This window comes from Palaemon carinicauda, chromosome 41 (genome assembly GCF_036898095.1).
Source record: "Palaemon carinicauda isolate YSFRI2023 chromosome 41, ASM3689809v2, whole genome shotgun sequence".
Lineage (NCBI taxonomy): Eukaryota > Metazoa > Arthropoda > Malacostraca > Decapoda > Palaemonidae > Palaemon > Palaemon carinicauda.
Genome location: NC_090765.1, coordinates 48,705,375 through 48,723,478, shown reverse-complemented (window position 1 = coordinate 48,723,478; position 18,104 = coordinate 48,705,375). Strand labels below are relative to the sequence as shown.

Genomic DNA, 18,104 nt, shown 5'->3' with positions numbered 1-18,104 from the left:
GTGGTTGGAAAAAAATTCAATACTGGTTATCGCCAAAAGATTTTGTAAATGAAAGCAAGAATTCAAAGGCTCCAAGAAATTTTTTCTTGTTATAATTGTGTATGAAATATGCATGAAATTACTTGCCTTCAAAATATTGGCTAAATTATTCATAGCTTGATCATAGTCAGGATTCAGATGAAGGGCTTCTCGGTATCTTCTAACAGCTTCCAGTACGTCACCTGTGTCAGCAGCCACTTTGCCCATGTTATAGTGTACCTGAATTTCAAGGTAGTAGTTTAAAACATATTCATTAAAATATAATTGGTCGCATTATACGAATCAATTTCATTTATCTTTTAATGTATAATATTAAGAAAGTATAATTTAAAATACCTTTGCATTAAGAGGACACACATCAAGACCCGAGCTGAATAAATGTTTCTCTGTTAGCCAATCCCTACTTCTTTGTTGGCTACGCAGGATGAACATTACCACAAGGAAAATATACCCAGCTTGAAGAACTCTCTGTAACATATATGGATATACTGTAATATACATATATTAAATACTTTATGGAACAAACACATTACACTAAACCTATGGACAATCTGCAGCTTTGATAAACTAAAGTATGTAATGGTGTAAAGAGGAGTGGCTGGAGGTATTGCTGATCATTATTTGGTGTATCTCGAGTAGATAGGGTTAGGAACGAAGTGGTGAGGGAGAGAACGGGTGTAAGAAATGAGTTAGCGGTTAGAGTGGATATGAATGTGTTGAGGTGGTTTGGCCATGTTGAGAGAATGGAAAATGGTTGTCTGCTAAAGAAGGTGATGAATGCAAGAGTTGATGGGAGAAGTACAAGAGGAAGGCCAAGGTTTGGGTGGATGGATGGTGTGAAGAAAGCTCTGGGTGATAGGAGGATAGATGTGAGAGAGGCAAGAGAGCGTGCTAGAAATAGGAATGAATGGCGAGCGAGTAGGCCCTGCTGCTTCCTCCGGTGCCTTAGATGACCGCGGAGGTAGCAGCAGTAGGGGAGTCAGCATTATGAAGCTTCATCTGTGGTGGAAATGTGGGAGGTTGGGCTGTGGCACCCTAGCAGTACCAGCTGAACTCGGTTGAGTCCCTGATTAGGCTGAAGGAACATAGAGAGTAGAGGTCCCCTTTTTGTTTTGTTTCATTGTTGGTGTCGGCTACCCCCCAAAATTGGGGGAAGTGCCTTGGTATATGGATTATTTGGTTGAAGTAAATGTTAAGGTAGATATAAGTTAGGGAGGAAATAGTGAAATTGTGTCTGTAAATGGAATTAAAATGAGTGAGTTCAAGAAGAAGGAAGCATGAAGCGCATATCATAAGGAGAAAATCAATGAACTGCGGGCTAGAGTTAAAGAAATTGCGTAGGAACTACCACCTGGGGAATTTTTAAACTTCTTTTAATTGATCAGTAGGGTGGTTTTAGGTATAGTACATTAGGAAGAGGGAATGAAAATCCAAAGTGATAGTATAAAGAGATGTATGAAAATAATAATCATTACAAAAAATGAATCATTTCAATATATTGTAGTGCCCACCTTTGAGTCCATTACATTATTCTATTTGAAATAGGCACTGTAGTACCTTTTAACAAGTGATTTTGAATACAGGTAAATTGGTACAAGTATATGAGCACACAATTTTAAATTGGTTTTAAAGGTCACTCATGAGTGACAGAAGTAAGGGACAGTTATCATGCCCTAGAGACTGATCATATATATACATATGATCAGCACCCAAGACCCCTCTCCACCTAAGCTAGGACCAGGGAGGGCTCGGCAATGGCTGCAGATGACTGCAGGTAGACCTGTAGGTTCCTTCCTCCAAGGCCCCCTCCTCAACTCACAAGGATGGTGAAGTTGCAGACACTACAAGCATTTCATCAGTCTGTAAGCAAAACGTTTGTGCCATATGGGCATTTATTTCTATGAATCTCCCCTGATGTTTAAATTGCTTCTTCTCCAGAAGTTTGGTTTAATCGGCACTCACCCCCAAACATTTAAAATTTAAAAACCTTTCCAGGAAAAATTTATACAGTACTATATATAAAAATCATAGCATGAATGATTAGATTCCTGCTTTCATTTGTTGCTATTAGATATATTGCTACAAAAAGCCTGTCATTCAATTAAAATGATAATTTTATATACAGTATATCAAACAAACACAGAGAAATAACTACATTCAATTTGATGCAAGTAGATTCATGCTTGGTTGCTCAACAAACCATGATGAATAGAATACATTCCTAAAATAAATACAATAAAATATTAAAAAAAATCTGCACCTGGAACAATAACCAGTTAATCAATGCATAGAGTTAAAAATCCAATTTTGGTTTCTTTTGCTTTTAGAAAAACAGAAACTTGATAGCAATACAAAACCTTTCTAAATTTACTGTCATCATTATTAAAAGCAGTGCAAAACAGATGTAATAAGTTTATCTGTAAGGGAAAACTAAAAGAAAATGAAATAGCAATAACATTAACAATAGTAATAAAAAAATAACCAGTCACTTCTAGGCTTTCTTAAGTGGCAGAGATACTTACCTAAAAGAATAATGTAAACTCTTTTTTCAAGATTGATTCTTATCTCTTGGGTATAAAATCATGCTGCTAGAAATAATGCATCAGTAAAATAAAATGTTTGTAAATGTACACAAGCCAGTAAACACCAGAACTTGGATTTTTAACGCTTGATAAATTTCCCCAAGCATCTGCACAATCCAAATGCATCTAAACATCAGTATCCTACAAACACAATAGCTCCAATAAAATAACCTACCTTGTTAATAAAACTAATTGCATTTAGCTCCCTTATGCCTGTCACAACAAGCACACAAAACCCAGCAACTGGAATGTAGAGGACACGTTCTGCAATCACAAATCCAACACGGAAAAAGAAGTTGGTGGCTGGGAGAAATGGCACAATTCCCAAGGCTAACCCCATTAATACACATCTGAAAAAAAGGATTCTCATATAGTACTAAATATTCACATTGCAAACTTAGATATTCACCTACAATCTATCTAAAATTAAATTGTGGTGATATAAAAAATCCCTGATTATTATATAGTTTCATAAATACAAATTGCTTCAAAAATTGTCTGTATTGGCTGGTCTTGGCACTAGATTAATTCCACAGCATTGAGGCCAATATAGTGCTTGAAGTAAGTGAACCTTCTCCACAGGGCAAATCACTTGTATAAATCACAAATATTTTGATCATTCAAACATAGAGCATCACTGCACAAATTCTGTATGAAATAAGAATGAAAAAACTAAGTAATAAAGGTTTGTCAAAAGTCACTGATTTATGTAAATCTGCAAACCATTATTTAAATTCCAGAAAAGAGAGAGAGAGAGAGAGAGAGAGAGAGAGAGAGAGAGAGAGAGAGAGAGAGAGAGAGAGAGATTAATTTTACCATAATCTATAAATATACAGAAAAAAGTCAAATTTGTGCAAGTTCTTATGATTATATCATAGATTCATAGGCTATACTAGCTTATTGTGGAACTGCAAAGATCCAGATTTTTTAAAATGCTGCACAATGCCCATTGGATCTTTGATATTTTAATGACAGAAATAATAGAAGTAACCATAAAATAGGCTATAAATGACATATAAACCTGCTCTACCGACTAGATGGATGAGTCTCATCAATTATACCAAAAACTGTAAGACCTAAAAGTTACAAGTTACCAAGCTGTCATGTTTTTGACTACCAAAATGGACAGCTACCTAATAAAAAATCAGGGGTAAAGCTTATGTGCTAGTATGAAGAGAACTCTCAAAGTACTGAAGAAATGGGTGGGAAGAGACAAGATTTGAAATAACATATCTGAGTAACTGTTAAACAATGCAAGATTGAAATTTGATATAGTTTGCAGAATTTGAACTAAAGAAAAAAATAATGATGGATGCATGGTCATACGATCATGAGAGGTGGGACAGATAAAAAAATCTGGATAGAAAAGTTAAAACTAGAACCCAATTTAATTTATGATCTCGTAGCTTAAACCCAACTTCCCTTGTACTATCCTCTCAATACAAAATTAAAAGAAACAAAATAGTTGCATAGAGTTTTACTATCCACTAAGAATAAAACCTTAGATAAGCATTTAGGGGTTTTAAACCCAAAACAAATTATCCATGGATTTGTAATTTACAAAATAATTCCGATCAACAAAACTTATGTCTTTTTCAAGTTACCCATTCCCCAGCAATTATGAGGTATAACCAGCAAATAGGTTAGAAGCATGCATACATTCATTTAGATATCCTAAATATTCAAAAGTCAATACCCACGGTTTGTTTTCACAATTCCATAATAATGATAATGACAGTAGTTAAAAGTTATAGAAGATATATCTGTATGTCCTACATAGAGTTGTAACCCTTTCGTACACAAAATAGATAAATTACATTATTGTAAGTTAAAAAGGCTCATTTGTATTACATGAGGTTTACTTTAACGACACTTTGGAGAGAATTCAAATGGAGCAATAGTGGAGGTCAGTCAGTTATACAGCTAAGCCATGAAATTATACTAATTGTGACTTGTGGTTTTGTGAAAATATATTGCATAACTATTAAATACAGTACACAAGTAATACAGAAAAAGACCAAATTATATATAAAACTGATGAAAATCAGCCGATTTAAAACTTTTAAACATTCTTAACAGTATAAAGAGTTCTCAAATCTAAGACTAGAAAATAATGTAGCAAAAACCAAGATTAACAGAAACCAAGAAATAACCAATTATGCCTGTTGCTACACTTTTACTTTAAAATACAACAGGCTAACAAAACTCCCTAGATTCTATTTGAAAAAATAAATCTAGTATTAAAAAAATGCCTCTAAAAATCAATTCAAGTAGTATGACCTTAATTTATACTAGTAAGTAATTTATCAATATAATAAATGTTTTAAAGTTATGCTACATTTCCTTAATAACTTCTTGGATTTGTCCCATAATCTCTTGGTGTATTGCATGAAAATTAATAAATTAGAGGTGGAAAGAAACATCACAAATTTTGATATCTTTATAAATTGTATGCTATTCAAAAAGTTTAAAACATGAGAGCCATACCTAGAAGTTTGACTGGTCTTGCCCTGAGCCATGCCTCGTTTCAGCAACAAAGCAAACAACACCCAAAGAGCGGGAAGTGACAGCAACCTTGGATCGGTGAGGTTTACTATGACTGGAATACATCCCATAGACCAATCAAAACAAAGCCATATCGGCAGTAGAAGAAGGAGCACATTCATGCTGTATGTGTACTGATAATTGAGACTCTGCGGAGAGAATATAATAAGCTTTATAGAGTTTTAAAAATATTCTCAAAATATATTTATTTCTAAAATCAATTTAAGAGCAAAAAGCTACTATGTAGGCATGCAGTCATAAAGTATACCTTAAGTCAAATATTTTATGAAATGAAAAAGAAAAACATTTAATAAAACTGTTAACTGTGCAAAGACAAGCAGCATTCAAGTACTGTATCTGAAAGATAAGCCATATCAAATAATCACAATCCATTTCGAGACATGCAAATGTATAACAAGAATTTAGTTTATTGAAAAAAAGTCTTCATCACAATGGAGAATATCCAAGGGAAAGAAAATTAATTGATGTATGAACCAACAAAAATGCTTCTTACAAAACAAAAATATTCTAGGCAAGTTTAAAATCTCTCTCCCCCCCGACCTTTCTGTACATGGACCTGCATATATGTGAACATATGTATCTATTATACCTAATATGTATATATATATATATATATATATATATATATATATATATATATATATATATATATATATATATATATATATATATATATATATATATATATATATATATATATATATATATATATATATATATATATATATATATATATATATATATATATATATATATATATATATATAATTTACACTGTACACACCTAAAAAGAATACAACACACAATATTTGAATAAATGAAAAAAAAAATAAGAGAAATTCTGGAAAGCAAGATATTTTCCCTTAACTCCATAACTTTCTCAAATGAACTTCACAGGAAAAAGTAAAACGGAAAACTTGCTTTTAGCAAAACCAACCAAGATCAGAGAAAGATATACAACAATTTACATGCATACAAAGGTCATTACATTCGATGAATAACTTTTGGGTAAGAGCCAGCCATCCTAGATTATCCAGGGTAATGAATCAACCCAAGTGAGTGTAAGAACATTACACAGGATTATTGATAATCTTTACTGTACTTTCTTTCAATTTTCCTTCAAAAACTTCTGTAGAATAGGGTAAAGAGTAAATAGGCTTGGTCTTGAATTAATAATAATCTTAACTGTTAGGTGTTTCAATGTAGATTCCATGTAATGTAAGATGATTAGAAAGGGTTAGAAATAATGAAGATTTGTGAAAGATGTAGTAAGAGTTTTACCTCAAATGAAAGGATGGTTCAGAGCATTTTGGGGTTTGGTCTTATTGCAAGGAATTGATGACTATAGGTGAAAGCCGACTGAAACTAAACATTTTATGACACTGAGACCTTAATCTTAATCATAATGTATTTAAGATCTATTCAACTCCCATTTGAAGTGCAGCAAGGATGAAATTTCACAGTTTTGCTTACCCGATTTTTCAAAGACTACTGTATATAAAGAGCATTTAAACTCTTGGGAACTTATTTACACATATTAATGATATAAAATTCATGCTCTTATTCATTCTTCTTATCATATTAAACCCACATTAAAGGCTACAAACTTTACAAGAGTAATCTCCATTACTGGGTAGTATCTAGTGCGCCAAGCACAGAGTGATATAGTCAATTCTGAAGGTTCTTCACACTGCCTTTTTGGCTCCAGTTGTAAAGCTTTTTGTGTTTTTCATCTTTTTTCTATTCATGTGGCACTTCTGGATCTTTTTCAACTCTAGCTATGCAACCTCAAATGTATTTTTATATAACTTTTTATCCTAACAAAAGAGCCCTAATATAATAGCAAACACTTTTGGTTTACCCTAGTGGTCTAAAATTCTGACTCAATACTACCTTTAAACCAAGACAAATACAACAATTAGACCTCTCCAGAAAATATACTTTTAATCTACACTCCTTCATGCTCTGTGTTATAGGTACAATACATAAAAGTAATCAAACAACTTATCCAAAACACGCTCAAATTATCCAACAAGTCAAAATGAATGAAAAGCAACAGCTAAGTTGTCATTTACTGTAATAGGAAACAAGTTAAGTGCAATGCTACTTGACAATAAAAAGTAGGGCCAGTCAAATAACTTTTGTTAAACTTTCAACTCCATCTAATTATAGGATAAAAACTATCTTCACTTCACAACTAGCAATGGAATATTGGGAAGTGAGCCACAAAGTTCAATACATTTTAATTCATTCTTCTAGAGTGTGCATCTTACCAAGGTTTGATTGGTACTTTAAGAGAGAGTTTCAATTTACTGTTCTCCTGCTCATCTCTATGTAAAAGTAGAACAACCATGGTCTTTTGCATACTGGGCTACCCATTCTATTTAACTGTTCTAGCTATCATCATGACTTATGTGGCCGGTGGTGAAATTAATGTGCCATCTGAACGAGTTCCAATCTCAAAGCTTTTTTCCATATCCAATTTGTTTATAAAGAAATAACGTTAGTCTAAACATCCACTACTGTATTGCAACTTGCTTAACTATACAACACTTTACAGTAATAAGGATTTATCCCAAGACAAGTTAGCCATTGTTTATGAAATTGAATTTGCAATAAACAAAAACCCTCAACCTTTCCTTGTAAAAATGGATGAGGTTCATCAATTATACCAAAAGCTGTAAGACCTAAAAGTTACAGCAGATGACTAGCATACCCGTAATAGTTGAGGTTAAGGTCTCAGTAACAGGCACCAAGCTGTACTGTTTTTGATTATCAAAAGGTCAACTACCCAATTTTGAATTCATGATATAAACCCAGTTTTGATAGATAAGCTAGGCTTCTCTTATGACGTTTAGTTGATACGAAGCATCTCCCGTATGCTACTAAGAAAATTGGTTTCTACCTTTGTCGCTTGCGTTGTTGTTATGAAAAGGTAGACTTGTCTGCCCAAATGCTGCAGACCTACAGCATATCCCAATTTAGGGGCAGAAAAAACAGAGTAACACAGTGCCTGAGAAAAGAAAACCATAACTAAGTGTCCCTGAGTTGTCGTTGATGTACTATTCTGACTTGCATTGCCTCTGTGCTAATGTATAGGGGCTTTCATGATTGCTGTGTACTCGGTACTATTCTGTTACTTTTCTCTGTAACTTATTCCTCTTCATCATGGCTCTCAAGCATAATGCAGGCAATGGTGGCAGTGAATTAAAGAAAAGAAAGCCATCAAGAGATTGTGAAATGGATAGAAAAGGGAGAATCGCCAAATAAAACATCAGCCCCATACTTAAGTTTAGCCATTAGACTGTTCCTACGATCATCAAGGATAAAGATTGTATCCTTCATCACCTTACAGGATTTGTTCCCAATTAAATAAACATTGATTACAAAGCAGCTTAGTGTTCTCATTATTGAGATGGAGAGATTCTTATTTCTTTTTCTATAAGAATAGAGTCAACGAAAAAATTGAACAAACCAACCACAGGAATAAAGGTAGGGAGTTGTATTTATATTTCCTGTCTTATAACATCCAACTGTATACTTGTGTGATCTGTTTTTTTAGTTCTAATTATATTTCCATATCTTAAGGGTAATTTTATGTCCTAGATTATGGCTTTACAATATGTAGTACATTTGCATAGGGGTTGACTTCGGTGTTCCAACTTACGTCCAAATTTGACTTACAGTACAGTGCAGGAATGGATATCTATCACAAATCTAGAACCCACTGTATAATGAATCACAATTCATTCATAACTTCTAATGAAATAAAACTTATAATCTGACAAATGGTAAAAAATTAAACTTTCATTTTCACTACTTATTCACCCGTTTTGGCAGATATAACATCCTAAACGTAAATTGTTTATGTCTGTAATCAAATGAAAAGGTTGTCAGTTTTAATTGTTCATAATTACTTTATCATTTATTATTTTCATTTAAATTTTTCAGTGAATTTCAACATTCACTTACAATGAAGGTCGTTTTTTCAGTTCCATTGTTTTTTGCCTATTGATCTCTTTTTAGGCTTCAAATCCCAAACTGTTTCACAATAAATTGTATTAAGGTTGTATTAGTGTGGATAAAAGTAAATGAGTCAAACTAACTAGATAACACGTTGAACTTATTAAATTTTCCAGTTTTTTATTGTTTGCTGTATATTCACCATAAAACCAGGTTTTATCCGTTTATTACAACCATAATTTATGAGACCCTACTACATTGTACCTAAAACATGAGGAAGCTTCTCTCTAGAATTAAATCAATTAGCATGACAAAGTCACTATCAATGACATTACCAGACAAAGATTTCAAAGACATATAAGCAAATGTTCATTCCTTTAAGTAAAGAAATAAAAAATATGCATAAAGCAAACATTAATAATTAAACAATTTCTTATGAAAGAACCTATCATTTCAATAATTACCAAATATTCAAGGTACTAAATCTTTTGAAGATCAAGTTTCAACAACAAACTTGAAATGAATTTATTTCTGTTGGTCTTCAACTAAGTACTGTATATGATGAGAAGTCCCTCAATTCTAGGTAGACCCAGGTGCCCAGGTGTTGAGGCATCTCTTACGTCACTTCTTTTTTATGTGCACTAAATGAGAAGAGGAAGGCGGGTACTATAATTGTTTTTAGTATTGGGAGAGTATTGAAATAATGAATTCTATTATAAAAATCTCTATTTCAATGTTCTTACCAAAATTCAAAGTGCTGATTTATACAGTGATAAGGACAGCGATGAACAATGAAGGAGTATTGACGATCCACTCAAAAGATATTACACATGGAAATTAATTCCTTCAGCAAATACAGTATGTCAAACATTTCAAACCTCCACCGAACAACTTACTGTAGCCTAAAATGGAAGTTATGAATAAAGAGGTTACTTTTGATAAAAAACAAGAGCCTGCGAAATAGAACTTTAGGAGACCTACAGATAAACACTTGTAAGTTTAATCCATATCTGATAGAATGGGAGCTAAGTACTCCACAGACACAAGTTCCAATCAAAGTTCACCAAGAGAAAGAATAACTATCTATTTGGATTATTACTTCTCAGTAACTTACTATTTACATATCCTAAAGAGAAAGTGACTGTTTACCCCTTGAGAAATGGAAGTACTGTAATGCAGAGGAAATAATTCTTATTACCTCATTCTATGCCTGATATATGACAGATATATTTCAATGTTGTTATTGACCTTATATTTTATATTCAACCCTTCTCATTTAGTTTATCTGTCTTCTTCCCTCATCGGGCTATTTATACATTGGGAAAAATTCCTTTGTCTAGTACGAGCAGTTCAGCATCATTCAAGCAAAACTATGAATAGTAATTAGTTTGTCCAAGTTATTTTGTGGTGTTAGGGTCCTAACTCGTCCTATGACCAAAAATGCCACGTCATTTCTGATTGAAGACTTGTTCATTCCCAAAAGCTTTCAGATGTTGATTGAAATCTTACAAATGCCTTGAATGCTAAGGTTCATGATACTTGAAGTGTATATACAACTCCAATATTTGCAGGAATCTTTCTTTAGAAAGTGTTTTAATGGCAGCTCAATTGCGTCAAAAACTGGTTTTAACTAAATATTACCTTAAAGAATCATGATTTGCTTATCAAGGTCCTGGGCTCTAGAACCTATAATTGGAGCTTGCAATGTAATCTGGTAATATTTTCAGTCCAATTAGTTTACAATTTTCCTTAAGTTACCTGTACTTACAAATTATATGTTTAAGTAGTACTTGGTTTTGGGTTTATATAGATGGAATATAGAGTAAGTTTACATTTATTAACAACCCAGAAGTCAATATTTCCAAAGAGTTTTGTCAAAACAACCTGGGGTAATATATTGCAAATGTATTTAGCAAGACATCTGTTGCCAATTATCAAGATAGATGAGTCTAAAATAAAGTATGCTTGATACATGGTTAGACTATTGTTTCTATATCTTTCCTTCACTAGTGTGGGATTCAGCAATATGAACATCAGGGGAGGGTTATAGAAATAAATGGAATTTTAATAATATAATTGGTTATTTTATAATCACCTGATTTTTATTTACATGTTCACCTTCCTCCCCACAGACTGGTGGTGTCTAAAGGACACACAATAGTTTTGATCAAAAGATCTAAAAGGTAGAGAGACTGCTGCACTACAGATTTGCATCTTGCTATTTACTGCTAGGTGTCACATTATTATACAAAAGATATGAGCTGGTTGAAAGGAAAGAAAATGGGAAAACTTCTAAATCTTAAGAGGAAGTGTCGATACATACAAAGCTTCCAGAGAAAACCAATATGAACATCAGGTGAGTATTGAAATAACCAATTTCATCATTAAATTCCTTGTATCCTCTAATATTTTTCTATGGTGGGGCTCAAATGTATTCCTTGCAGATAAGGTGGGCCAATTTTACATGCATACTGTGTAATAACAATGTAAAGAGTGTGATTGCTTCATGCAGACCACCAGAAACAGCAACATCATTGAGTATGACCCCTCGCTGGATTTAGACAAAATTTTTAAAGTCAAGAAGATCGCACTTTGTGGATGTCAGCCATGGAAATCTCTATTATAAAAATAATATATAAATAAATATGGTAAACAAATAAATACATGCATATATACATCTCAAGGCATCAAGATCATAAACTAAGGACCTTAATAGTATACTGTACAGTGTGCATTCATTTCCAAACAAAATTTTAGAGTAAAGTGTAACTTACCCTGAACAAAACACTATCTAAAAAAGATGCAGGATTGTCTACTTTCATAAATCTTGGCACTGTAGAACCCATAACAACCCAGCGTGCAACCAAGAGCGCAATGCCTGTCACAGCTAAAATAAAATGTCGCCAGATGAGTCCTCTCACCAAACCAGCTGCAAAATAACAGATAACAGTAAGAAAATAAGTCCAAAAATAATTATAAAATCTGAAAAGAAAATATAAATCAAAAAGACAATCCATAAAGACTGCTTGAGATAATTATTCATGCAACAATAGGTTTGGATGACCTAGAGCCAATACTGCCTTGGCCTATTCCCGTAACGTCAAAACCGCACCCGCTTGGATTAGCGCTTCGAAACAAATCATTCTAACTAAGACAAGAGAAGCCCTAAAGATACCATAAGGAAAAGGTTTCTCTTGGATCCTTCCACTTATTCATGACACAATGTGCACAGCCTGCAAACTGATCACATCATACGCTTACGCAGTGTAGTACAACGCACCTCTGGTATTTGTTGCTATATTACTTTCATATTACAGTATTATACGACATTAATAAAACTAGTTCTCTTAGATGTTATATAAAGAGATAGCAAAAGGTCAGAGCAGTCTCTCAAAAGTTTTGAGAGTTTAATACTAAATTTAGTCAAATCAATAACTTTGTCCCCCTTTAGACAGGATACCTTTTGAATAATTAAAATTTCACAGGAACTCATTCTATTCTCTATTTTTTTTCTTTGTAATACTTTTTCAGGGTCCCTTTAAGCTAAAATCTCACATGTCTATCCATACTTCACTGTGTGTAAAGTAGGAAATTCCATCGAGAAAAACTTCACTTAAGACAGCTCTTATATAGCTGCCTAATCATATACAGTACATTAACCACAAGCAATACAGTAAAACCTCATGTTAAGAGTAACTTTAAATATGAGTACTGTATACAAATTTGAATTGGGTTACGAGTACTATATTGCATCGGTCTGCGAGCAAACGTTTTGCACCGTAGGGGCATTTTTAGTGGACAAGAATGGCCAAAATTTTTAAACAGCAATCATTACTGTACATCACTGCTCAGTAGAGAAAGTTTCAGCAAAGCTGTACTGTATATCAAGTACTGTAAAGGAACATTGGCCCAAAGGATCTAAGGTTTTCCTAATCTTCCATTTTTCAATATTAAACTTACCCGATAATCATGTAGCTGTCAACTCCGTTGCCCGACAGAATTCTATGGAGGGATACGCCAGCTATCACAATACTAGAAGGGGGTGTATTTACCAGCGCCACCTGTGGCCAGGTACTCAAGTACTTCTTGTTGACACCTCCTCAATTATTCCTCTGTCGTGCTTCCGGCAAGACGTTCTGGGATACGCTTATGTTCTTGGAGTATTTTCACGACTTTGGTGAAGTATTTCTCTTTGATTTCAGCTGTCGCTTTACTGGAAAACTTCTATTTTAGCTTAGTTAGCTTTTGGAATTAATTTGATTAATTTTGGTGACGAGAGAGTATGAACTCTCGTTCACCTTTCAATGGCCGACCCTTCCCTTAGACGGAAGTGTTGGTGTCTAAGAGAGTATAGACTCTCTTTCTTAATTTTGCTTAACAAAGTTATAGATTTATTTTATATCTCTCCGCCTCTTATAGGCCTCTTCGATTAACTTCCTTTTATTATTAACTCATTAAAATTAATTTTTATATTTGTTTATATTCGACCTTCCTAATAGTAGGCGGTCTTTTACCGAAGTTAATAAACTTTGAGCCCGTCATTTCGGTTTTACCTGTTAACATATTATGCTATTTCTGCCACAGAGTTTGAAAGATTTTCTTTGACAGTCTCGTACTGTTTTCAAAGCTGAACTAACGTTTTGTTTTGTCTCTGCAGTTGTTGACGTTCAGAACGTTCAACTTGCACTCTATCGTTACGATAGAGAAAGAATGTTCACGGTTTCACGTTGCAGTAAGAGTAACCGTGTCTAGCGTTTTGTTCATTCTTTCTTAACTTAATGGTTTTGATCCTAATAAAGGAACTTTTCAGTTTTTTTCCTTTAACAATAATATGTTTTAACGATATATATGATTGGGCTCTTCTCTCAGGTTCTAAGTCAAGAGAGAGAGAGAGAGAGAGAGAGAGAGAGATAGAGACGGAGGGAGAAAGAGGATAAACGTTTCATTGAAGCCTGCCAGGCGTACGAGTAACGTCATTATCGATTTTTGGCTCTTCTCCCTAGTCTCTTTAGGGGAAGAAACTAAACGTTTCTAGAGTGATCTAGTGTTTAGTCTCTTTCCAACCACTGATTTATCTTTCATTAGATTTTTCTGTTACATTGTAATTCTGTTTTAGCAATTACTAACTTTGAGAAAGGATAGAATTGCGTATTTCAGGTACAAACCACTTAAAGTTTCGAGTTCAGTGAAATAAGTGCAAACAGAAATCAAAGTGATAAGTGATTAGTGCGTGAGGGTACTTTTGTGCGCGCCAGTTGTCCTCCCAGTCCGGGACCTCTTGCAAGCTCCCAAGCCCAGGGGAGAAGCAATGTCGAAGGGCATAAGGGTTCAGCAGGCCTTGATCGGCGCACAGAAGTATTCTCGGTGGTTGTGGGCGTGTCTTACCGAGACCGTCACTCCCACCCGCAGACGATTGAGCCCTTATTTTGCTCGTCTGCAGAAGAGATTAGGGGAGAAAATAAAGGCAGAGTAACGCTGGTCTCAGGTCTCAAGACTTCTTAAACGTTAAGTCCAGACCTATGCCAGACGTACGAAGTTAAAGTTCACAACCCGAATGCAGTGATTACACTCCGACTAAGAGGAGTAAGGTTCTGCCACAACAGATCTCTGCTGTTAAGGCTTTACCTCAGCAGACCTTAGTGTCTGCCGACCCAAAGTTAACTCTACTGCTGTCCATACAGTCACAACTTTCGGTCTTGATGCGTGAGTGTCGGGCTGAGAGTGTTGCACCGCCTGCACTCCCTCCACCTGTTCTCGCTGCACCTGTGCTCGCCCAGCCTGCACCTGCTCCGCCTGGTCGCAGCACCATCTGCCAGGCGTACGATGTTGTGAACTCTACTACAGTGTGGACTCTACTACAGTCCATGCAAGCACAGCTTTCGGACTTGATGCGTGAGTGTCGTGCTGAGAGTGTTGCACCTCCTGCACCTGTGGTGCACCAACCTCCTGCACCCGTTCAGCCTGTGCTGCACCCGCCTGCACCGGTGGTGCACCAACCTCCTGCACCCGTTCAGCCTGTGCTGCACCCGCCTGCACCGGTGGTGCACCAACCTCCTGCACCCGTTCAGCCTATGCTGCACCCGCCTGCACCGGTGGTGCACCAACCTCCTGCACCCGTTCAGCCTGTGCTGCACCCGCCTGCACTCGCTGCACCCAGTCGCAGCTCCTTCTGCCAGGCGTACGATGTTGAACCACTTTCGGAGTTTGCTGTTCACAGTGTTGTTCAGCCTCAGCCTTCTTTAAGGCAACCCTTGCTTTGGGATCAGGAGAGTTACACTCTTCCTCCTCCTCCCCTTGCTGCTCCTCCAGTGGTGCAACTCTCGGTTGGGGTACAACAACCTCTCCCCTCCGTGAGTCTGTCTGCTCAACCAGCGCTGCACCGAGTTCAACCCTCATCTAGGCAAGCTCATCTACACCATGCACTTGCGCCTCAGGAGCCTCAGCTTGCTAGAACTTTACCTTGTTCTGCGCAGCCTCAACCTTCTCATGCTCCACTCATCTCTCAGGAACAGGAACGGACTACTCCGCCTCCGTCCTCCGCTGAGCTGGTACAATCCTTGGGTGCAACTCTTGCTAGGAGTCAACCTCCTTCACCCTTGCACCTGCCTTCTGCTCCGTCTGTTGTTCAGCCTATGCAGTCTGAACCTCAGGTTTTCCCTCAAGTTGAGGAAACCTCTGTTGTTGTTCCAGCTCGTTCTGACTCTGCTGTTCAGCTTACCATGGTTTAAACCCCATGCAAGCATGCATTAAGCACTCTAGCACTGGTCATGGAATTTCTGAGAAATGTTAAACGCCATGCACACGCTCTGCCTTCCTTTCAGCAGGCTCTGCTTACAGCAGGCTCTACTGCATACAACATGCTCTGCATACAGCATGCTCTGCATTCAGCATGCTCTGCATACAGCATACTCTGCATACATCATGCTCTGCATACCTTACCGCATGCTTCTCAACACATCTTGGGTTGTTGCCAACTCACTAGACTGTCAAGCAGTTTCATAACGTTGCCTTCTAGTCTGCTGCTTTGCACCAGTGAACCCTCACTCAGAGAACTTAGCTTTTCTAGGATAAGGTCCCTGTAGATGAGAAAGTTCTTTTCTCCCTCCTTCTGATATTCCCTTGAGGACTCTGTCATTTGGAGGGAGCCTTTAGCTGCATAACCTCTTATGGACTTTTTTAAGCATAACATGCTTACAGGGAAGGTAATGGTTACACTTCAGCCGCTAATCCCGTCTGTTACCACACCTGCTCCCATAGACCTTGAGCTGTGTTGCATGACATGCAGTCCAAGCTTAGTCCTTGTTAGAGGATTTTTTGTTTACGGAGTCAATGTGTCACGGGGAAGACGTTCAACAACCAACAGAAGGGACTTGTTGTGACGCAGTGGGCAACCTCAGCAACCCGTTAAGGAGTTGTCTGTACGACCCAGACAGTCTAGACAGATTCGGGTTGTCACTGTACTTCCTCGCTTGCCCATGATTGACAGTTTACAGACTGTGCAGCAGTATCATGATCTTGTGTCCGGCTCCGTCAGATGACTGGCTTTTAAGAGCTCCCTCAAGTCGTCGCTGTCTGGAGATTTTCAAATGGACTATGGATCTGACCAAGGAACTGGGCCTCCTGGTCAATTTTGAGGAGTCTCAGCTCATTCCATCCCAGACCATTGTCTCCTTGGGTATGGATCTTCAGAGTCGAGCTTTTCGGACTTGTCCGTCGGCCCCAAGGATCTTCCAAGCCCTAGAATGCATCCAGAGCATGCTGAGAAGGAACCGATGCTTAGTCAGGCAGTGGATGAGTCTAACAGGGACACTTTCATCGCTGGCCCTGTTCATCGAGTTAGGGAGACTCCACCTCCGCCCCCTTCAGTATCATCTAGCTGCTCACTGGATAAAGGACATGACGCTAGAGACGGGCTCAGTTCCTGTTTCCGAAGAGATGAGGTCTACTCTAACGTGGTGGAAGAACAGCATTCTTCTCAAGGAAGGTCTACCATTGGCTGTTCAGTCCTCCGACCACCGTCTCTTCTCGGACGCATCGGACACGGGCTGGGGTGCGACACTGGACGGACAGGAATGCTCGGGAACATGGAATCAGGAGCAAAGGACACTTCACATCTATTGCAAGGAGTTGTTGGCAGTTCATTTGGCCTTGATAAACTTCAAGTCCCTCCAGCTTAACAAGGTGGTGGAGGTGAACTCCGACTACACCACAGCCTTGGCTTACATCTCTAAGCAGGGAGGGACTCATTCGAGGAAGTTGTTCGAGATCGCAAGGGACCTCCTCATTTGGTCAAAAGATCGAAAGCTCACGCTGGTAACGAGGCTCATTCAGGGCGATATGAATGTCATGGCAGATCGCCTCAGCCGGAAGGGTCAGGTCTTCCCCACAGAGTGGACCCTTCACAAGAATGTTTGCAGCAGACTTTGGGCCCTGTGGGATCAGCCAACCATAGATCTATTCGCTACCTCGATGACCAAGAGGCTCCTCTTGTATTGTTCTCCGATTCCAGACCCAGCAGCAGTTCGCGTGGATGCCTTTCTGCTGGATTGGTCCCATCTCAACCTGTATGCATTCCCGCCGTTCAAGATTGTCAACAGGGTACTTCAGAAGTTCGCCTCTCACAAAGGGACACGGCTGACGTTGGTTGCTCCCCTCTGGCCCGCGAGAGAATGTTTCACTGAGGTACTGCAATGGCTGGTCGACGTTCCCAGGACTCTTCCTCCTAGAGTGGACCTTCTGCGTCAACCTCACGTAAAGAAGGTACTCCCAACCTCCACGCTCTTCGTCTGACTGCCTTCAGACTATCGAAAGACTCTCAAGAGCTAGAGGCTTTTCGAAGGAGGCAGCCAGAGCGATTGCCAGAGCAAGGACGACATCCACTCTCAGAGTCTATCAGTCTTTATGGGAAGTCTTCCGAAGCTGGTGCAAGGCCAATGCAGTTTTTCCTCAACCAGT

The 18,104-nt window shown here is 37.4% G+C and overlaps 1 protein-coding gene across 3 annotated transcripts in view; it reads right to left on the bottom strand.

Annotated features, from left to right (window-relative positions):
* Window positions 1-18,104, bottom strand: part of LOC137632611 (protein O-mannosyl-transferase TMTC4-like) — an 82,810-nt gene that overhangs the window by 21,854 nt on the left and 42,852 nt on the right. For all 3 annotated transcript variants that reach the window (XM_068364660.1, XM_068364658.1, XM_068364659.1), the window contains exons 8-12: window positions 11,924-12,078; window positions 5,109-5,314; window positions 2,797-2,971; window positions 376-507; window positions 127-258 (exon numbers count right to left, since the gene is read on the bottom strand). In XM_068364660.1, the coding sequence (XP_068220761.1) occupies window positions 127-258; window positions 376-507; window positions 2,797-2,971; window positions 5,109-5,314; window positions 11,924-12,078 (800 nt within the window). The remainder of the gene's footprint in view (window positions 1-126; window positions 259-375; window positions 508-2,796; window positions 2,972-5,108; window positions 5,315-11,923; window positions 12,079-18,104) is intronic.